Raw genomic sequence first — 23659 nt, forward strand, 5'->3', positions numbered from 1 at the left:
CAAAAACAATGTTCCCCATTACAGAGCCTGTATCCATGATCAGTCAGTGAATGATCTATTGCAGTGGCTCTCCATGCTTAATGAGCTGCAGGGCTGTTAATGGAGTATTCACTGGGAATGCCATTTGCAGACAATTTGAATTTAATGCATATTTTCAATCACGGGAAGAAAAGCACAGGTGCAGCCTGCATAAGGCCGGTAGCTGACATTTGGGAGACAAATGGAACGAGGAATGAAAAGGATGAAATTACAAGCATATTAATGACCGTGCCTCTTTTTGTAAACGCAAATGATATCCTGGTTTCAGTCTTCAGACCTGATCAGCTGAATGAGAGGGAAAGATGCAAATAATAGCTGAAATATCACAAAACCAGTTTCTCCAGCTGTTCAGAAAATGTATTTCATTGTGTTCAGGGAAACTTGTCCTCTAAAGCTCAGAACCACAGTGAGCATGAAGGAAATTATATCGAAAATACTAATCAGATTTAGATTTTGTAACCATCTAGGCTCCACAACTTGCTCCTGTGGGACACCTCAGGCTACAAGTAAAAACCTGAATGTGTCCAGACACATTTGTGGATTTTACACCATGACCTCAGGCTACTGGCTACTGGCTGGTTGACTCACAGGATCGGGCGGGACTGGAAATCTTCCTGATTCATTCTCTCGGACTGGCGTATCTTCAGGATCTCTGTGTAGCTCAGATTCTGCAGGCGACTCTTGAACTGGTCCAGGGAATTAGGCTTGAGAGTGAGCGCTCGCATGATCTGCTCCCTCACCACCTGCATTACCTGCAGAGGAGAACAGAGACACAGAGGATGAGTTAGAGGAGTCTTTGGATCACGCAGAGATGTTAAAAGTACAGTCATGAAGTTAAAAGTAACACCCTCTCTCTCTATATTTTGGGGTCTTGGAAGCATAAAAGCTTCTGTTCCGTTCCAGACAGGATTAATGATGGGATTTTCCTTTTTTTTTTTCAGAACCAGAGCCTTAAGAGGAAAAGAGCAAAGCAGAATAATTCATCAGTGGCTCCTCAACTGTTCGCCCCAGTATCAAGCGTCAGTGAAATGCATGACAGAACTTTCCTATAATACCCCGGCGAGCTAATACCATTAGTCTGGCTGCAGAAGCACGACATGAGCGATGTTCCGAGTCATCAATCCCACTCAAGGGCTCTTTGTGATCAACGGAGTTAACAATACAATGAGAAAGCGCTCCGCAACAACACATAAAAACACATCATGCGTATCCAGATCAATTAGCCCGGTGCATATGCATTACAGTCAGGAGGTAATTAAAGTCTACACACACTCTCTCCTCAGTTGGACACATACACACACACACACACACACACACACACACACACACACACACACACACACACACACACACACACACACACACTAAGAGGATAGAAATAATTAACTATATCAATCCCGTCAATTAACACGGACCATAAACTGCAAAATGCATCATCTCAGTGAAAAAAGATGAAAAATGACACATTTTCTGTCATTTGAAGCATCAGTTAGCACAGAGCAGCTTCTCCAGTTAAGTAGAAATGGATATTTAGGTGTAATAAATTGTGACTTTCTTTCACCCTGAATGAGACCAAAACCTGGGCCCAAACAAATCAAGGGTCCAGACAAAAAGCTACTTAAACTTATAACCTCCACCAAGGACGTTATGTGTTTATCATGTTTGTTTAAAGGTTAGAAGAATTACACAAAACCTACTCATCCAATTTCCATGAAATTTTGTGTAGGGTTGGGTCACAAACAATTTTTGTTTCCCACTTTATTTGACATAGTGCGTTGGCTGAGGTGTGTGTTTTCTTTAAGATGTGAAATGGAATCAAAGCCGGGTTTGAGATACTTTACATCAGCACTACATTGGTTTTATAGTTAATAAAGGAGTGATTCTTTATACGTATGCGGGTACAAGAAAAAAAACAACCACTCACACTTCAGCATGTGTAATAGCTCCTGACCTTATATCTGCGATGACAGCTGCTCCCATTTAGCTATGGACTCTGACAAGTGATTTGCATTTTGCATTGTCAGGACAGGACAAATATAACTCAGACAGATTCTTTATTTGTGAGGGTATCCGATTTAACTAACAAGAGACTTGACTGAGAGCAGACGTGCTTCAAACAGACCGAAACAGCCCCTGAAAACTGCGTTTTTCTTGTAAAAAACTGGGGCCAGTTTACAGAGCCTGTAAATCCTGCAAACATTATATCTGATATTTGCCTATAAGAATAAACTAGACTTGGCTTCTACACATTTCTTCTGTCGAGCTGAGCGCTGGCTGCAGACCGGGTGGTGGCAGACGTGACGAGCAGCCCTGACAGTGGATCAGCCTTGTTAGCGGCTGCCTCTGGGTCTGCGAATGCTGATTCACTGGATGAGATGATACTGAGGTGACAGAGAGAAATAGACCGCCCCCCCCCCCTCTCTGTTCCTTCTAAGTTTGCTCTGTTGAATTTGCTCTCTGCTTGCCTTGTTGATCAAATGCCCAAAGACTTGCAAGTATTTCCAGCCTCTGCAAACTCACTCTCTCACAGTTCAATGACTATTATATTAAGAGACAACAGGGATGTGTTTCGTGTTTGTCTATTTACACATGAGCAGAAAACTTCCCTTATAATTGGTCGGTTCCCCTGTTCTGTACAATTCAGTTTCATTTCCTCAGCTTTTACAAACGTGCCAAAACCCAGTGAGCCAAGATCCCAAATAAAGTCTTATGTAATATTGTTCTTGTGTGTGTGTGTGTTTGTGTGTTTGCTGCAAGATGATTACTCATCAACTCGCAAACCTCTGGACACTCACAAGTCAGACTAAAGCCAGAGGCTGAGAGCATTAAAGATAGAAGCGGTTGAAAATGAAACATCTCCAGCACAAACCTCGACCCAGCACTAAGAATGCAGAAAAACTCACGACAACACAGGCGATCAAAGATGACCCTGTTAAATCAGTGTTGGATTTTCTGTGTTTGAATGTATAAAGAAGTGGTCGAGCCTCTGAGCTCTTTTAAGGGAAGTTGCTGCCGAACAGCGAGAGCAGAACAAGGATCTGATTATGCTAATAGGTTATGATACTAATAATAAGAATAAGAAAAAAAAGGCCATTTTTACAAATGATTTAATTTAAATCAAGGGATTAGCTTTAGACACACAAATATGTTCAAAACCAGCAATCAAAGTGTATTTTATTTAAACAAATGACATTTGACCTTGGAAAATAAACACATGCTCAAACTAGAATGGCAGTTATAGAGCGCATCCTCCCGCCAAGGCCCAAGAATTCCCTTCAAGTCAATCAAACGGCACCAAATTGCACAAACTCATAGATATCAATTCCCTGAACACAAAACACCTCTCGTTTGACAAGTTCTTCCTTGGCCCATGTACGACCCTTCCACAAAGTTTTGTGGAAATCCAATTTCTGAGTAATCCTACCAAACCAGCGGAAAACATAACCCTCCTGGGTGGAGGTACAAAGTGGCAACTGCAGAAAAGAGGTTTGTCAGGTCAAATATCGGTTTATTTAGCATCAATGTAAATGTGTCTAAGCTCTGATTCAGGAGTTGCTGAGAGCGACGGTGCAGTTGAGCTCTGAAATACATTTTTGTGAGTCCAGATGAGGATCTTGTGTAACCCTGATATACTTACAAAGCTCAGACACAGAGCCAGACCAGTGCACATAATGTCTTCTCTAATCTGATCCCCATCAAACAGGTATTAAGGCTGATACAGAACATTAGGGACTGAGCACAAGTACCAGTGCGGATCAGGATTTCAGTTCAGAAGCACTGTTCTGTTCTGACATAAAGTCTCTGAAAGCAGATGTTTAACCTCATTATCATTCTCAAAATAACCCTGATAGCATCGTAGAAGACATAATGAGATACAAAGACATGAGACGAGGGGGGGGAAGGAGGGATGTCCACCACTGCTGCAGTTTAACGTCTGACGAGACAATCAGAGAAAAAGCAGAATCATGATTTCTTCATGAAGACGATCCCTTTTACTTTGTTCCTGCACTCACGGATCTTCATCGTGTTCCAGCAGCACAACAGAGGAATAAGAATGCAGCCTCTAGAGGGCGTGGGTCAACACTTTCCCTCCCTACCAGTCAAGACTTGCTCTGGGTCGAGTGGCCAGAGACTCTGAGGTGAGATGCAGGCTTGTTGAAGCCGGTAATGAAAAGGAGGGGTTTGCTTTTCTGTTCGTGTTTGTCTTTTCCATTGGTTCATACATACACACAGACCAGGGCATTCATTCAAACGTGGGGGTAAAAAAATTCATATTCGACATGTAATGACCCGGTCAAATTCCAAATATTCAGTCTAGAAGCAGATCATTCAGACAGTCTGAAGTAGTTTGTGTTGTGCTCCTCCAGCAGAGGGCGCTCACTATCGGTTTGACCTATTGTGTGCCCTCTTGACTTAAAGGTTCAGTGTGTAGAATTTAGTGACATCTAGAGGTGATGTTGCATATTGCAGCTTAATACCCCTCACCTCACCCTCCCCTTCCAAACATGAAGGAGAACCTGTGGTAACCTTCAGTTGTTATAAAAAACTCAAATAGTGTCTAGTTTGTCCAGTTTGGGCTACTGTAAAAAACATGGCAGCCTCCATAGAGAGGTCCCACTCCAGATGTAAATATAAAGTATTTAAATATAAAGGGCCCATTCTAATAAATAGATCCCTCTCACCTAAATCTAAGAGGAGGGAGGGGTGTATTCAAATATATTAGAGCGAATTAAGCGTCATGTCAAATTCGTTCAAACTTGATTTTTGTAAAAACTGACAGCCCTTATACAGACAGACATCCATTCCTTCCTCAGCTGTAACGACTAAGGACATATTTATCTAGACGCTCACCGCTGACTCTATACAAGGCCGTTTTCCGTTCTCTGTCCTTGTCTGCGCCTCTCTGGATCCTCGAATTCATATTTTCCATGGGGAGAAACAGGTGTCCGCCTAACAGCAGATTTACAACCCCCGGGGACTGAACTTTCAGCCGCAGCCTCCCCGAGCTCCTGCTCCTCCCCTTGAGCTGAAAAACATCCAGATGAATGGAAGAAGCCGCGGCTTGCAATCCAGCGGGGAGAGATTCATCACTCCTGTCCTGTCCACTACTTTTAATCACAGCTTCACCCAGTCACCGATCATAAATTTTCACACACACACATCCCCTCGCTTATAATCCTGATAATTAAGCTTCAAATCAATTTAGTTTCCCATTAAGATAACAAATGGTCTGTCAGAGCTTCTCGAAGGAGCATTATTCCCTTAAGAAGCTATTTAAAAATTACACGGCACTAAAAACAAGGGTTGAGCTTTGACGACCTCAGTTTTCCCTGTAATGTAGAGCAGATTTTAAACAACAAACAAACGCTCTCCTATTTAACAAAGGCATCTCTCTCATTGGTCACCTGCAGTTTCACTCCCAACCTGATCCTGGTCTCCGGAGAGCGACTGACGCTCAGCCCCGGTGTTTCAGCAGAGCCCGTCCCGGGGGAATGTTCATTAATATGCCTTGTTTGCAGTCATGTCTCTGGCAGGAAAACAGTCCTGTTGGCCCATGTGGCTGCACTCATGCTAATTAACACTGCGAATATTCATCACATTTAAAACGAACACATGGTCCTTTCACAGCAGGGTGGGCAGTGGAGGGGGCCATGATGAATATTTTATCCTCATTCGTCTTTTTCATGTGCTGATTGCTCAGAGAGCACCTTGGCAGAGGTGAGATGTCGTCAGCACCGAAACAAACTTTCTCACTCTCTCTCAGGATAAATTTAGGTTCCGGTTTGCCCCGGCGTCACCTTAGCTACACTCTGAATGATCTACGCGAACAACTCTTTGTCTTGTGCTCTTCTCGTTGATCCGAGATTGATCGCTTCTATCTTGTCCACCTTTTATTTCAGCCTCTTTCCCGCGCACGCTCCCTAATCTCTCCAAGACAACAGGCCATCATTCTTTCCTGCAGCTCCTTCGCAGGGGGAAGTTAGGAGGCAGAGCGAGTGTCGGGAAAAAGTAATTAAAACGCTGTCCCATGAGCCATCTAGTGCACGTAATGAAGAGATGGCCGCACCGACTCGTCAGACACACTCCCTCATCCTCCTCTTCCTTTCACTTTCTCCTCAAACGGGACAGCCGGGCAGTTCCTTTCTCCTGGCGTCGCCTTACCATCCATCATTGACAACGTGTCAGCCATAACAAATTGCCGTGCCCTTCTCGGCGACCAATCGACTGTCGCCACCGCTCCATTTACCTAAGAGGATGGTAATGACATCATTTACCAGCTGCCAGTCAAACGCTCATCTGCCACTCAAAAGCCAGCCGGAGAAATCTGGGGACTGTGCTGCGGAGGATCTTTGGTGGGTAAATGATAAGGGTGTAATCACAGAGTAATGACTTTGGTGATATTCGCTGAAAGCAATCAAAAAGTCAATCTCACGTGGTGATGACGGGTGTGTCGTCGAAGTGAGTAGACAAAACATGCCTGCTTGCAGACATAGAAACAATAACACACATAAGCAACACACACACACACACAAACACACACACGCTCTCCTGTCCGAAGCCTCCTTTTTCAAAAATCCAGACAAAAGGAAAATACAGGGAATCCATTTCTGTGCTATTGAAATGGTAATTATATGTTTCCTCCTCGCCACAACGTCCCACATTCAATTAATAATTATCTTCTTCAAATTTTATGTCATTAAAAAATAAAAAAAGGAAATCACGCCTGTGTCTTATCACGCGGCACAGACTGAGACGAGGCTGCTACATGTTGAATTAAATTTAGAAGCTGATGATCAAAATGAATGGGGTAAAAACAAGTGTATTTGGAAGCTGACAGGACTGAAAAAAACGAGACAAATTTGCTGTTGGAGATTTATGACTTCACTTGTCACCTGTAAATTGCTATTAAAGCCGTCGAATTAACAAACAACTGTGATTTCAACCTTGAGTACAGTGTTGTCGACTCAAGATCAAATCAAGTATTAAGTTAAAAAGGACTCAAAAGCTATGGAGACAGAATGTATCAGTTCCTTCTGGTTTCCTTTTTTCGTGACACTAATCTATTCCAACCATGCCAACTGTGCTGGTTTTTGCCATCCATCACCCCCTGGTCTGTGCAAGAGGAACGTGTGAGGAGGCACAATAAGAAGCAGAGCTCCGTCTGACAGGTGTCAGACAGCACACACACACACACACACACACACCGCAGCCTCGCTTTGGTCACAACACAGTGTCGTGCTTCAAACGCTTCCCACTGGTTTGGACAACAACAACAACAAAAAGCTTGAGCTGGAACAACAGTGCGACCTGCTGCTGTGCATGTCAGCTGTCGTGGGCGTCATAGATGTGATGGTTGCGAAAAAAGAAACTCAGATGAGATGACGCTAAACCAACGACATGGGGGGGAAATATCAGTGTAGATGGTGACACATGCCTTCAACATGGATCAGTATATGGATAGTGTAGACAATAAGTGTTTACATTCCTCAGTAACACTGAGGCGATTCGTTTATTAGGTAGATCCATCGCGGGACGAGCTGGAGCCAATCCCAGCTGACATTGGGCGAGAGGCAGGGTGCGCCCCAGAGAACTGCGGGGTCAACACATAGAGACAAACATCCATTCACACTCACATTCACACCTATGGTCAATCTAGAGTCAAAAATCCACCCGACACCAATCTTTCGACTGTGGGAGGAAGGCGAACTACCTAGAGAACGTGAAAACTCAAGGAACCAGGAACCTTCTTGCTGTGAGGTGTCAGTGCCTAGTAAGCAACTAGCATCAGGCTTTTGTCTGCAATGGAAATGGTCAAACAGCTCCGCAGTGGACACGGCTCCGATCGGCAGCGATGGAAACATGACACCCAGGTGAACACACTGATTTGGAAAGACAGAGAGATGAGAGAGCGCCTCAGTTTTCCGTGCGTTCCTGGCGTCGAACCTGACGTCTTAGCAGAACATTAATCTGCAAACAATATCTCAAACAAATCATATATATATATTGGGGAAATATACTTTTGGCTGAAGTTTTAATAATTATGCTCTTATAGTTTGTCAGCATTCTGCCAATGTAATTCAATGTCAAATATGGTTAAGACTGGCTGATGTGCATATTGATGTTAATGCCGAGTACAAAGAAGGTGAAGAGCCATGAATTCTGCACAACAGCCAGATTCCCAGATTACATTCAGTATATTCAGCTTTTGTACGTTAAGACTCTTTTGACAACGCTGTCACGGCTCAGTGTTGAGTCGGCTAAGAGCAAGTGGTGAGGCGCCACTTTCATCCATTAAAATTTCAATTATGTATCTACCCTCCACAGCTCCGACGTAAGGAGTCACTGTATCTGGATATTTCAATTAAATAAAATAGAGCGGTGAATGTAACTAAGAAAGTGCTGTGAAACGCAGCTCTTTTCTCTCTGAGTGAAAGCCTCGGGGACCTGTTTAACAGCATTACTGCGCTACAAAGAACAGCACACACTGCACTGTAGGCAAGCAAGATACACACGCACTCAATGTACATACTCATCCTTCAAATACACTAATTTGTTCTTCTTACACATGCATTATGCAGAACGAACAAGCGCCAACACACACCAAACAAAACTACTATTGACTATTCCATGTAAATTCCCACGTACACACACAAATCCCATCTGGAGCATCCTTCCATCAATCCTCCTCTTCGCTCTGCATGAGTGATGCAGATCAATGCCAGCTGTTGCTGCTAAGTGTTGTTGTTGCCACACTTGGAGAGCTAGCACTGCACGGCCAAGCAAAATGTCACAGGAGCTCTTTCCCCAACAACAACCCGCTCCACCTGAGGTGCAGTGCGGCCTATATGGAAGACCGGAGTGCAAAGCCACCTGGGAAATCTCCATTTAGGGTGAGTCTATCAGGACCCGCTGATTAAAGCCAAGTGGTGACCTTGGTTTGTGCAAAGCAGCACATTAATGACTGTTTTATTGTGACACAGTTGCTGCAGCGGGAAAAAAAGAACATTCTATATTAATTGTCTCGGGAGGAATGAGCAAATTGGTTGTGATTAAACATCTATTCAAGGGCATCAAAACAGGTATTATTACATTATATGAAATAACTGTCACCAGGGAGCAGCAGCATCCTGGTGGTTTCAGATGATGCATCATCGCTGGGTGGAAAAACTATCTGAGGAGTCACTTTTTAATGCATTTTTATATGTGTTTCAAGTTTCCCTGGGAAACTAATTCATTCAGGTTCTCCATAAAAAATGCAAACATCATCCATTTAGGTCAGTTGCAGCAAAAATTTTTGCTTGACATAGCACAGAGCGAGGCCATTCTGCTTATACAGAGAGCTGCAGCGTTTTCCAGCAGGTTTCGCTGCAAATACATCGATTCTCACAGCGTGCAGTGGGATTCAGGGACTGTTCTGTCTGAGCCAACTGGGACTTGAGTAAGAATCTCAAACTATAAAATATCAAGCAGGATGAGGAAACCAGATAAAAACAACAATAATTCTTCAGTAATACTTCAGATTATTCCGGTGTACTCCTCAGCATCCTACATTGTTAGCAGTTTTGCAAAATGATGTGTAGCTCTTGATTCTGCACACTATTTGCTCTAAAGTGTTAATGGCTTATAGACCCTGGGGCCATGGCCAATATTTTTGGGGCTCCCAGTGTAGACAGATATCCAGGCCAAGACTCTGTCTTCCGTTCACCGTACACTGTTTACTGTCCAACTAGTTTCTTTAATCACACTGGTCGAATATTTCTCCACACAAAACACAAACAGTTTTAGGTCCAGGCGACATTTTGACTAGTCTCTATTAACAGCTGTCAATGGCCGATAGACGATGCATTTCACTCAATCTGCTCCAACTCGTTTGCTCTCCACACAAATGTACCTGCGGGCAACCAAAGCCTGCTCAAACATGATTGGTCAAACTGAAAACAGTAATTAATGTGAGTGTGAATTTGACGCAGCCTTCCCCTTCTTTTCGTTGTTGGTAGAAGAAGTTCTTACTAATACACGTGTGTGTTTGTTTCCCTTCCTGATACGCAACATCACCCAAACTCAAAGATACATCCAAAACAGATTATTGTATGAAACCATTTCCCAGCATGCATCCACAATAGGTCACACCCACACACAAGAGCCTTTGTGGAGACAAAAGAGTCTAAAATACATATTGTGAACTGTGCAAAAAAAAAAAGGATCTCACACACACACACACGCGCGCGCGCACGCACGCACGCACGCACACATGCCTTCAGAAATGCCCGCTTATTTATAAACAAAGAAACAGACCTAGATAAATTAATAGATAGACAAATAACTCAATTAAAAAGAGAAAATTAGAGCTTACTCGTCTTTCCCCTGCTGATTTCTAGGGAGCTGCTGTGGCGATGAGACAACAGCATCATTATCTTGATCCACAACAAAAGCAAAATGTTAGCTCTGCATCTCTGCTCGTGCGACTCTGATGGTTTGACGCTAATGGCTGACGATCTCCCTGGTCTGATTAGTAAGCGTGGCTTTGCCGTTGGCAGTGTGAGCGGGCCAACGCTGCCTGAGATCAGAGATCCCCCCTTTAGGGCACACACAGAAACACACACTCATGAAAAAAACAAAGAGGTCCCTGCACAGACACAAAGCTTGGCATCCACCCCTCTGCTCTTGCTAAACACTTGCATACAAACAACATACAGGCAAAAGCAACACACACGTGGAACATGTGCATGCTCCCACAGTGCTGGTACACATGTGTAGAAACACAACAAGGTTTTGCTTTATGTAAAAACATAAAGCAAAACCTCGTTGAGGGAGTGGGAGGGTGAGGCAGCCAGGCAGAGAGATATAAATAGCCTGTCTGAATTCAACAATAGAGGTGGAGGGGGGTCGAGAGACACGAATGAGGAGGTGGAAAAAGAGAGAGAGAGAGCAGGAGGGAGAAAGAGAGAGACAAAAAAGACGAGATATAATGGACTATGGGGATGGGAAGAGGTGTGGAAAGATCTGGGCAGTGGGAGAGGTACATAAAACCAGTACGGAATAAAAACAAAAACTGCGGGTCTCAAGGAGAGGAGTGGGGGATGGTGTACGGAGTCCTGATACGTGTCATACATGTGCCTTTCCATGCAAAGCAGGCCAGCAGCCGTCACGGTTGTTGGCATATGGCGGCGTGTGCAGCGCTTTCACTGTCCTAAGCTGCTTCCTGGAATCCAACCCGCGGCATCCACCCAAAAACCCTTTTGGCACCCGCTTGCATTCGTTTTTGTCACATCACTTGCGACTGGACGCACCAGCACCCATTTCATTAATCATGTATGCGTGCATGTTAACCTTCTGGCAAAGTGGGAGAACGGCCCAGATGCTAAAGAGCAGCGCTGGAAATCATTTGCATTGATTTGCATTAAGTTTCCTTAATTGATTTGCAAAGAATGGCCTTGAATGAAAAAAGCTGAAATGAAGACTAAACGCCAAATCTAAATAGTAAATAAATATAACATAATATAATATAATATCGTGAGGGTTGATGAGAGGGTCACACAGCTTCAGTTCTGAGAATTACCCTGTGAATAATCCCACATGGGACAAGTTAGTCTTCAACATGGCTGAACAAAGCAGATTATCTACTCTCCTGTTTCACCCTGGTCTGAGCAAAAACGTCAAACACCAATAAAAAAGCGTTTGCTTTACATGTGTGCTTGTCTCATTTAGCTGAAGTGCTCGTCAAGAGTGACTCACAAGGTTCAAGGGTTCTTGCTTTTTTTACACAACACGTGAATAGAAACGTTTTTTTGTGTGATTGTGATAATGAACCTGGCTCACCATTTGGGGGACACTTTCATTAAAATGTGACTTCCCCCTTAGCTCTGAGCTTAACTCCAACTACTCCATAATAGAGGTGAAGATCTTATCCCCTCCAGGATCCCCTGGAGCAGGCATTAGTGTGGTGGAGGACCATGGAGGTCCCGATGCGCACCACTTTAAGCCATCAGCTACAGGCCCAGTAATGCCTGAAGCCGGAGCTCCAGGACCCGAGCATGAGGTCTCGTGAAAAATGCAGATCGCAAAAGAAGAAGAGGGGTCGCTATCAAGGGACATGCTGCCATCTAAAACCATTGTTGAGGTATGAGGGTCTGAGGGAAAAGGACACAGTCCGGTGGAGCTGCTACAGCCGTCGAAAGCACAGGTGTGAACCATTGCACCATAGATGACTTTTGATCAGGAAGAAGTATATTTGAAAATGAGCGTGATGACACTGGTACTGAGGAGGAATGCAGCGTAAAAAGGTCCCCTTGCGTTGGCCTCGCAAGTTCAGAATGATTTTAAATAGTAGGGGCTGCGTTGATCCATTTCCACCCCATGACATGCCAAAACTCAATATGAGCACCAGCGTTGATGCGTTTCATCACAGTACAGTCACATAATTTGGTTTCAGCTCAAAAGGCATGTTTTACTGTGCGGTGCAGAGCTGCAAATAAAGTTTCACAGTTGATAAAAGACATCATTTGACATTTTGGAGAAATAGGCTCATTCACTTTCTTGTTGAGAACGATGAGACTGATATCACTTCATTCAGTATCTATTCATCTCTTGAATATGAAACTGAATCCAAGAGAATTAAAGCAGCCAGACTGGCCCTGACCCAGGCAAAACTACTGTGAATCAATTTCAGAAATAGTTTTTTGTAAGAAATAAACAAACAAAAAGAGGAAGAGAAGATACAACATTTTAATGTGAACTTTAAAAATGTTGGTAGGTTTATTTCCACATCTGCTATTTTCTCCTCTTATATTTATACTAAGCTACGATAACCTTCACCTGGTTTGTTTGTAAACAAGATTACACAAAAACAACTTCGTGGATTTCCAGTTAACTTGGTGGAAAGGTGCACTATGGGTCAGGAAGGAACCCATTTGATCTGGATCAAGGAATTTCTTTTCAACATTCTCGTTAATTTCTCAGGAAATAATTCATGGCCTTGGCAATGATAATAATGCATTTGACTGAGTCCAAGTTCTAGTTTGTTAATTATTATTTGTTTATAATTTGTCAGTAAATACTGAAAGACCATCGCGATTCTCAAAACTCAGATTGCACTGTGTTCAAATTGAATTGATATAAAACATAGAAAAGCAGCTTCATAAATATTTACTAATTCATCAATAATCAATAATCAAAACTAATAAACTGAAGAATTCAGCACATGTTAAAATAGAAGGTTACCTGGTCAAAGAGTATAAAAGGACACTGGCTGGATATTGATATACAGTGAATTGACCAAAACAAATGAAATCAGGTACTGGCAGGATTTCACAGAGTCCTGTTGTACAGTGTGGGGCTGACCTCGCTCTAATCCTGTGTCAGACCCCTTTGGCTAAAACACTGGTTGAAGCTCATCCAGGACTGACACGCACGCACACGTGCACGCACGCACAGACACACACACACACACACACACACACACAGTGTGGAGTGTAGAGGAGCCGTAGTAGTGGCATTGAATTCCTCTGGTGACAAATGGTGGGTGTTGGTGATGTGAAATAATCCCATTCACAACAACAAAGCCCAACCCCCCACCCCACACACACACACACACGCACACGCACACGCGCACACGCACACACACACACAGATTGTACACTGGAATACAGATGATGCCTGTGTGTGATGGGGGTAGGTGAACAGAGGATGTGTGTATGCATGCATGTAGTTGTGGGGGTAATCTAGCAGATTATGCGTGTGTGCGTGCATGTGTGTGTTAATGAAAAGACTGTGATGTGGATCCTTGTCTAACCTGCTTACGCCTCGTCGAGTCTGCATGGCCCCATCTGTCCCTTCCCTTTCTCTTCTGCTCTACTCCTGTCTCATCCTCTCCATCTCTCCCTACCTTTTTCATCCTCACTCCATCCTCTCCTGCTCCCCTGCAGCCAGGCAACAACACAAGCGCTCCCCTCTTCCTCCCTTACTACCACCGACCCTCGCTCCATCCACCCATCCATGCTTACTCCTCGAAAACCACTCTCTCCTTCTCATACTCATTTTGCATTCTTGGTACTTACACGTCACCTCCATGTTTCCCAGTGTGGTGTGATACTCTCCACAGTGACTGATGAATCCTCGTGCTTTGGCCAGAGGAGTGTCCAATGGGAGACAGGGGCGGCTGGAAGGGTGGATGGAGGGAGCAGATGGCTCCTTGGAAGAGCGGTGCAAATTATTGTGGACAGTTAGCGTCAGTGTTAGCCACAATAAGGGAAGAGCCGTCTGTCAACACAGTTTGTGCACCTCTTCCTTTAGTTTCCTCTCTTCTTTCCTGGCTTGGTGGTTTGGTCCTTCAGTTTTCCTGCTTGAATTTTTCTTTCAGCGTATTGTGTTCAAATAACAACACTCCCTGCTTCTTCTCAGACAAACTCTTCTTATCTACCCTCCACTACGATATTTCTGTCTGCCTCCCTCCCTCCCCCTGTGACTCTAAGAGCATCAGCCAGGCTGCTCAGCTTCTCTTATGTTGATCTCCGGGCTTATGCCCTGATTGGACACACGCCATGATCAGAGACGCCAATGGTGGCGCAGCAAGTGGATCACATGATAAGTGTGTGCATATGTGTGGGAGAGAGAGATTTAGATGGAGGGGGAGGAGGGAAGGATGACAGAAGAGGTGGAGAAGAAGGAGGAGGGGTATTTTTGAGTGGCTGTAAGCCGCTACATTGTTTTTTCATTTTTTTTATTGAGAGAGAGAGAGAGAGAGAGAGAGAGAGAGAGAGAGAGAGAGAGAGAGAGAGATGAAGGCTTCTGTTTTCCTCCTGTGGGGAGGAAGAGAAGGAGGAGAAGCTCTCGCCGCAGATGTTTGGATGAAGAGACAGGCAGCCGTACAAGATAGAGCCTCTGATAGACTGATGCGCACGTAAACACGAGCGTGCCCACATGCTGCGGAGAAGTGGCTCCATCACACAGAAACAGAACCAGAGTATGGTGCGGCGAAGCAGCGGTAATTGGACAGGAGTTGCTATGGAAACAGGGGAAACGGTTGCTTGACGGCCGGCATTGTGCCCTGGGAGCATCACACTTGCCTCCATTAAACACACACTCATACAGTATACAGATTATGTACAAACAGCACACACACACACACACAGACACACCTCGTTCTTTACAACCATGTCTTTTACTAAACACATTTAGGAAACATAAAGGACAGAGTGTATGGTGGCTTTACCTGTGTGTGTGTGTGTGTGTGTGTGTGTGTGTGTGTGTGTGTGTGTGTGTGTGTGTGTGTGTGTGTGTGTGTGTGTGTGTGTGTGTGTGTGTGTGTGTGTGTGTGTGTGTGTGTGTGTGTGTGCAGGCTTAAGAGCTTTATTGCTTGAGATTCATTTAAGCCTTTGTCAAAATGACCATGTTTTCATGTAAGACCCGGTGTGTGTGTGTGTGCGTGTCTTTGTGTACATACAAGGCAGATGTTCAGTCAGCCGTGAAGAGCCAGCCAATGAGAAAGCCATCAGCGTCTAAGAAGTGTGCACACGCGGGCCACAGCGTCGTGTCACGTCGTGCACACCCAAACATTAATACAACCTGAACAAGGTCTTTGAGTATTCCACACCTCAGAGAGGTCTGTGCTTTTTGTATCTGGCAGCGACCGCAGGAGCTGCAGGAAAATCACAGCCGTGCACTATCTGGGTTTTGAAGTGGACGGCTTCAGAATTATCCTTGACACAGCTCATTATCCTCCCACACATCTTAAAGAGGATATATCCTCATTTACTGAATGCACAGGCACTGAATGGCAACACACATAATAGCTCCAGAGCCGACTAGTCCTTTCACAGCTCAGCCAGGATTTCTTTGATAAAAAAGATAAATCTGTCACATTGTGCTGTTGACATTTCTCTGTCGAGCTGAATGTTAATGCAGAGAAAAATCTCTCAAGATCGTGTGTGTTTAAAAAACTGAAGCATATTTGTGCAAACTATCTTTTCCCACTGGTGATTAACAAACTCTTAAAGACCAAGGCCTTGTGTACACGACTGCTGATATATTTTTGAACAGATCGCCCCCCCCCTCATTTAAATAAGAAATTATCTGTCCTCATGACCTTCGATTCAAAATATCTCCATCCAGACGAGAACACAAAAACGACGACAAACGTCCCAACAAACATGCTGGGCCAGTAGGTGGCGATAAAGCCTACATCAACGACCCATCAAATACCACAGATGTACGCCGTAGTCCGAGTAATATTGGGCGGGGAATTAGCTGCAAACTTTGAATTAGACCTAGCAGTGCTAACCAAACAGAGAAACCGGTTTATAGCCGCCATTGTTTTTGTTGGTTCTGGCAACAAAGTAAGCTGTGATGTCATCGTTTCTAAAATGCTCCGTTTAACATGAACACACCGGTACACAGAAACTGGAGCCGTTCAAAATCTGCACTTTGGAAAATTTGAGTGACTTAATGTTGACAAGAGGCCCAAACGCAGAGGAAACATCAGCAAGAGTGTGGACGGGACGTGAGTCTCTTTGAGGAAGCCATAAAAACAGACTATACAACACCAGTGTCCGATTACATGACAGATTGCCTCAACTAGAAACTTCCACAGTGCCTTCAGTTGGTGGCAGTTAATTAATTAGATCGCTGCACTTGAAAATCAGCGGCAGAGAGATGTGTTACTGCACATATTTCTGAACCAAACCTCTTGCCATTATGATTATGTCATTCATCATAATAAATATGTGCATTCAAATCACTAATCTTATTACCATTCCTTTAACATTCCTCCGAACTTACAAACATGTTCTTACTTTTAAAATTCTCTCACCCAAAAACAATTCTTTTGTTTCTTTCCTGTTCTCATAAAGACATGATATAATAAAAATACAAGATAACTAACCCAGTGCATATGGTGGAATATATTGCATATACAATGCATTTGGCAATTAGGCCCTGGGTTGTCGCAGTGACCAGAGTGATATCATGGGTCAGAGATGTGTGTTTGCTACTGCTGGCAGAAAAAAACATTGTTTACAATTCTAAAAGAGTTCGGACTAAATTATTCATGACTGCATCATTCTCTGCCTCCTAATGTACCAACTCAAGTAAAGGATGTGTGAGTGGCCGCTCTGTATCGCTCTGTATTCACTCAGCCTTGCCCACCTTTCAGTAACTGGGAATCTGAACAAATCCCCCTCCTCATTACAGCCCACACATCGTTTTCCATTTCACATGTTGTAGCGCGAAAGCTAAAGATGCTTTAATCTGATCTCATTTGACTTTCAATGTTTTTGTTTTGTATTCTCCTACAACCTAAATTTGATTACTAGCTTTATTGACTATGTGAAGCACTTAAAACTCATATCCTTCTTATTAATATTAAAATTGAACATACTAATGCTCAGGATTTAATGGGATCTATGTCAAGCTCTTCCTTGGTGTATTTTTCCACCTCTCCATTGTTAAGATGTTTTATTTAATGGGATTTCTAGTCAGGGGCTGTTTCAGCTACAAACAAACAACTCTGTGTCGTGTTGACAGAATTAGGTAGAAAATGACAACTTTCCGACATCATCACAGGGGCCGACGTCTCCAGAGTGTTTCCAAGTTCATAGCAGTTACTAACGGAGCCTCTGCGTTTGAGGCAGGGAGCGCAGAGCTCAGCGCGCAACATTTAGCTGATAGGAAGCCCGAGAGACCAAACAGTCTTACAATCGACAAGCTGCTGCTGAATTTCAAACTCCTGAGGTACCGTGTGATGAAAGAGGAGGTTGGGGAGGAAGGAGGGGAGAAGGAAGGGAAGCATCATCTATCCCGGCCCGATCGAAATTGACTCTCGCCCTTTGAGGGGGGGGTGTGAAGGACGGGATTGGGTAATAGGATTGCTCGCTATAGGGGAGGTGTTTGTACACTATGTGAGTTTTGTTCTCACCCCCCCGAGGCTGAATTTTAAGTGGAGCTGAACATGAGAGGAGGTAGTCATTCTAAGCTTATTAGAGATGGTCTCATCACTCCTGGTACATCGGCCATTATGTAAACTCCAACTTTTGGGACCTTTAATTTAACATTTAAATCATCAGACTAATTGATGTACATGACAAATCTCCTGTGTCACAATGGAAATGGAAAAAAAACAACAAAATAAAATGGAAAACCATTGCAACAGTTCTAAAGAATAATCTAGCCATTATCTCATCATCATCCTTTTAAATGCAGGTGATGTCCACCAAAACACAGGATCTGTATCTCCAACTGCAGTGACTCACAGTCCTATAATGTCTCCTTCCAACAATTCACAAACAACAATGAAACTTTCAGTCGTTTCAAACTAAGAAATCGTTTGTGTTTCCCAGAAGCAAAACATCAAGGGTTACTTGAGGGACATTAAAACATCACAGCCGTTGCTCCAAAAGCTGAGCAACTTAAAAAATCAGTCAGACTCATCTTCATCACACTGAGGTTTTCCTTCATTTAACTCTCACAGAAGACGATGCAACTCAACCATCACCAAAATCACTCCATTCACAAACAAAAACAAGAAGTGCCAACTCTTCAACATTTATCTGTGGGATGCTGGAGGCTGAATCACAGTGTCGCCTTCATGTAGCACAGTTTGTGTCCATTCACAGTAGAGAGAGACCTCTTGGACCAAGAGGACTGTACCTGCAGAGCAAACGCAGAATGACAGATTGGCTCACTTGTGTGTGTGAGGCACTTTTCCAATGCTGATCAAAGCCTGTAAATATGAGTAAAGGCCTGGACCATAACAAATAACTGTGTCAGCAGCGACTTGAAGCCCACAGTGGTCTGTTTGATGTTTGATTCCATAAAATAATCATAATTAGTTTAACAAAGCAGGGAACAGCCACAGTGTCTGTTGACTGCTACAACTGATGCCCAACTGAATCCACAACACACAATATCTGTCATAAACACCCCATTACTATCACCACTACACACACACACACACACACACACACACACACACACACACACACACACACACACACACACACACACACACACACACACACACACACACACACACACACACACACACACACACACACACACACACACACACGTTTTCCTTTGTGAGGCGAGTCAACGTTAGCCAGGAAGTTTTTCATCTTCATCCAGACTCCAATGAGCTCCAAATGAAGACATAGGAGCCTAATCAGCGGCTCAGCCAATGGAGGCAGCTAATGTTTCATCTCAGGGGGGAAAAAAACAATGTACGAAAATATTGTAACTCGAAAAAAAGTCCATAAGATGAGCGTGAGCAGTTCCCCCTGTCAATGGGCGCCCTTTCAAAGGAAACACCTAAAGCATGTTCATCTGTTATGAGGTATATAACTGTATATATTGTGCTGCTTCCAACCAATGATTACTACACAAATACAACATCAATATGAAAAAGCAGCTGCCAGTTTCACAATTGGAAACTTTTGTTTAAATGTTTCTGTCACCCGTTTCCAGCTGTGAGGAGTCCATCAGCATCACATTATGTCACAGCACTCAATCATACGAACATATAAATATATATGTAACTATCATGTATTCTTTAAACTGTCACATTGCCAGTGTGAATGCTCTCCAAACTCAAACCTAGTTACAATTAGATCGTAGTAGGTAGGATGAATGGAACTGGGACACAGTGATGGTTTTTATTCAGCGGACCCTCCCACCTCCCAAACACACACACACATGCATCAAACGTACCTTGTTGAAGTCTTCACTTGTGGCTCTCATCTCCTTCCAGGTCTTGTTGAGCAGCTGGATGGAGATGCAGAAGAATTCCTCAAAGGAGCGGTCGTGGGTGAAGAACATGGGGTGGAAGTCGTGGCAGTTTTCACTGGCTGTGGACACAAGAGAGATGCACCGTCACCTCCAGTAGCAGTTTCAGCACAAAAATTCCAGTGCTTATTTAACACTAATGTAAAGTTGTTTACAAAGTAATAATAGTTAAGCTTCTATGTACACAGAGTGAAACTTGGTTCTAGTCCAGAACCTAATGCCATATCTCAATACGTTCAGATTAAGTACAATTTGGAAAAACAATCTAATCCCGTTATCATCAATATTCTTGTGTTTTCGCTGCCTTTAAAGTAACTCCATTTCCCATAAACCCAAGAGATTCATGGGCTAAATGTCACAGCTTGACATAGAGTCCACGAGTTAGTCAAGGGGTTTCAGTCAGTTCTGCAATAACTGAAGAACTTGGAAGACTGAACTTTGCAGGAGTTTATAGACAACAGAGATCACAACTGGAGTGAGATTTATGGATGTGTTATACCACCTGAGTCAGAGTTGAGTAAAACTAATCCAAATACCAGATCACGACTCCTAACCTCTACAAGGACAGCAACAGATCTGCCAGTTGACCAGAAAAGGTCCATTTACTTTTCCACCCTGTTTAATGACCCATGCCATATGGTGGCGTTGAAATTTACAAATCTGTAATTGGGCCTGAAGGAAGGTGGCCCCAAGCCTGGACCTGAACACCTGACTAATGCTCAATTCTAAAAGTGAACCACGCACACACACACACACGCACACACACACACACACACACACACACACACACACACACACACACACACACACACACACACACACACACACACACACACACACACACACACACACACACACACACACACACAGCTACTGCAAGAAAATATCACTTAGCCAGAAAATGTTACAGAGAAAGTCATCAAATAACTGCTGCTGAAAGGTTCTGGATTACATTTAAAGTGGTAAATGGATTTGAAGATCATACAAGATCATTCTGACACATAAGCGTCGATGAATAAATCATCCGTCGGCGAAGGCAAGACTCTTATTCAAAATAACTCATTTATTCAGATAACAAAGTAATATGAGATTAGAGAGACTGTTCATGGGAGATAATCTAATTGGCCTGGGAGGGATTCTCTGATTATACATTACAGACGTGGCAGGAAGTTAATGCGTTTATAGGCCATTTCATAGACACAACCACTGTGAATGAGATATCGTTCCCCAACGAAGCACGGCTCTGTGTAATTGAAAATTTAGCTCCTCATCAACTTCAAAAACTAAATATTCCTTGGAGATAAATTGTGACCAGCGAACACTGTTCTAACTGGATTAAGTTGTGATTTTTCATTTTCCGGAGCCAGAGGTGGTTTATTTTATTTATTAGCAGCGTAACCGAGGCATTTCAGTCCCCGCTATTTGCGCGAGGGTGTGTTTGGAAAATCCGAACGAGAGGGAAGAGGACCAGACAGAGCTCTCGAGTGCCCAAACCACATTAACCAGGAGATACAATCACAAGGCTTGACAGTCACTTGAACTAAATTTGTCCCCCTCTCGTCTTGCCGAGACGAGAGGCCGTCTTGCGCCAAAGGTTGGTTCAATTAAAGAGTTTCCACACGCAGCGGCGGGGGCAGCGGCTCACCACGAGCAGCCATGAAATTGGATGGAAGGGGGTCAGGCAGCAATTGAAACTTCACAGTGTAATGAGTGATGGCCGGAGGCGACCTGAGCCGTGATTTGGAGCGATGGATGGGAGATTAAGGGGGCGGGCGAGGTGGAGAAATCCAGGGGGGATGTGCTACCAGTGCCGGCAGTCAATCAGGAAACTAATGGAGGTGAGCCAAAACAGATGCTGACTGGCTGCTTAGTCAACAGTAAACTGCGCTCAGGGACAGAAGAAGGGGGGAAAAAAGCAGGAGAGAGACGAAAAAAGGGCAAATTAAAGAAAAAACTTCCTCAGTCAAATACCCTTTCTGGCCGACTTGCAAAACTTCTCGTTAGGGTTGAAGTTTGTCGTGACCTCTGAGATAAATGGACTGTTTACTGACAGTGCCCTGAGGTGGCAAGGTGAGTGGAATTACATGTCAAGGCTTATATGGGAGATACGGTCAGTGAGCAATCTCATGTGGCTTGAACAGATATTTCTCCATCCGGAGGTTCCGCGAGGCACATGCTGAGTTGTGGACAGTTTTATTAAACTCTCGCAGGAACCAGCAGGACGTGAAGAGGCACAACAATGAGACAAAACATCATTATCACGTGTTGACGCTCAAAACTGCTGGTCAAACTTCTGCAATCGCCAATTTTTCCATCTGGTTTTTGAATGGTACATAATTCACCGTTTGTGGTTCTGAAATCAAATCGTGGAATAAACTAGACTTACTGTCCTGCGGTTGCATGCCTCCACCAACCAGTGCAGACTGGCCCATAGGAGGTCACGGTGACATCTAATCAGTTCAACACTGACTTCAAAATTTAAAGAAATTCCCTGAAGGCCGACTTGAGATGTCCCATTCAAGAGGCCAGAAATATGTCTAGTGAGACCACCATGACCTTGAACTTTAACCTTTGACCAACCAAACCTAATCAGTTCATTTGTGAGTCTAAAGCACATTTTCCACTGGTCAAAAAACCCCACAAACATCTGGCTTTCCTCTGCAATAGGAAAGGGATACATTCGGCCACCGTCTGTCGCTGGAACAGAGGCATAATAAATCATATACACGTCACACTTGAGATGTTTTCTCTACAATGGAAATCAAATATTGTTCAGAAGGTTCCTCCTAATGGTGCTGCAATAATACTGTTCCCATCAACGTACTGTGTTGCACTTTGATTTCGCTTTCTGTCCAGTTCATCCCAAACCTGCTCCATGGGGTTTAAGTCCGGAGACTGCGCTGCTCTACAAACATGTGAAACCACTTCTTCCTCTCATGTTTTAGTCTCAATAGAAACAGGGAAAATATGGGTTTTTTAAAACCTTTGTGCGGTTCACAAACAGTGTTGTGTATTCTAATACTCTTTCCGCAAACTTACCCCAATGGTTCCAGAGTGTGGATCACTGAATATTTCATCAAACAAACATAATTCACCCACGCTGAGGAAATAATTTAAGAGGGGAAATCTGGGCGCAGCTGCTCTGCATCTTCTTTTGCAGACTCCACCGATGAAAACACATCAGCAGTACACTGGTTGTAGTATTTTTATCGATGGGAAACTGTAGTCTTAAACATACAGTGTAGCCTGTTTTCTATTGATTTTTTAAAAACCCCACCACTCAAGATTTCGTGACACGTAGATGTTTCACTTTTACCCTTAGGGGTGTGTGTAAAAGAAGCTACGATTTTGACTGAATGTGGATGTAAACGCTCTGGAAGTCAGCACTTTAACTTTATAGTTACACAGAAATACGGAGCCAGAACAACACCATCTTAACAGACCGCACTAGACTTCATTGGGCCTTGAGGAAACACCAACTGTTTGAATGTGTCCTACTATATAGCTCTCTCAAAATAAAAAGTCCACATATGGGGGAACAAAAAAATCAACAACTTCTTTTGCAGAGGCTGCAGCTTCTTTCCAGCTGGCTGGAATGTCACAGCTGAATCTTCCTCAACAATTCACAAATGCACTTAAAATGATCTGCCTGAGGAGAGATGGCACTAAGTGAGTGCAAAGTCATGTTGCTGTGATTAGGTAACTATTGCTTTAAGGCTTACAAGCCTTGGATTTTAACCAGAGCAATGCTTCAGCATCATCATGACTGACACGGAGGCTGCAATGATAAAACTAAACACAACGAAATTCTGTAACATCCAAAACACTGAGTGACGTGGCTTTG

General features: G+C 43.6%; 1 protein-coding gene across 9 annotated transcripts in view; it reads right to left on the reverse strand.

Annotated features, from left to right (window-relative positions):
- elmo1 (engulfment and cell motility 1 (ced-12 homolog, C. elegans)) overlaps nucleotides 1-23659 on the reverse strand; it is a 105030-nt gene that overhangs the window by 13965 nt on the left and 67406 nt on the right. For 7 of the 9 annotated variants that reach the window (XM_035182790.2, XM_035182791.2, XM_035182792.2 and 4 more), the window contains 2 exons: nucleotides 19741-19877; nucleotides 628-791 (listed from right to left, as the gene is read on the reverse strand). In XM_035182790.2, coding sequence (XP_035038681.1) covers nucleotides 628-791; nucleotides 19741-19877 — 301 coding nt within the window. Of the gene's footprint in view, nucleotides 1-627; nucleotides 792-10393; nucleotides 10617-14096; nucleotides 14537-19740; nucleotides 19878-23659 lie in introns of those variants that run through there. The other 2 variants (XM_035182798.2, XM_035182797.2) reach the window with 2 other exon arrangements.

The sequence above is a fragment of the Hippoglossus stenolepis genome, chromosome 17, assembly GCF_022539355.2.
Source record: "Hippoglossus stenolepis isolate QCI-W04-F060 chromosome 17, HSTE1.2, whole genome shotgun sequence".
In the NCBI taxonomy this organism is placed as follows: domain Eukaryota; kingdom Metazoa; phylum Chordata; class Actinopteri; order Pleuronectiformes; family Pleuronectidae; genus Hippoglossus; species Hippoglossus stenolepis.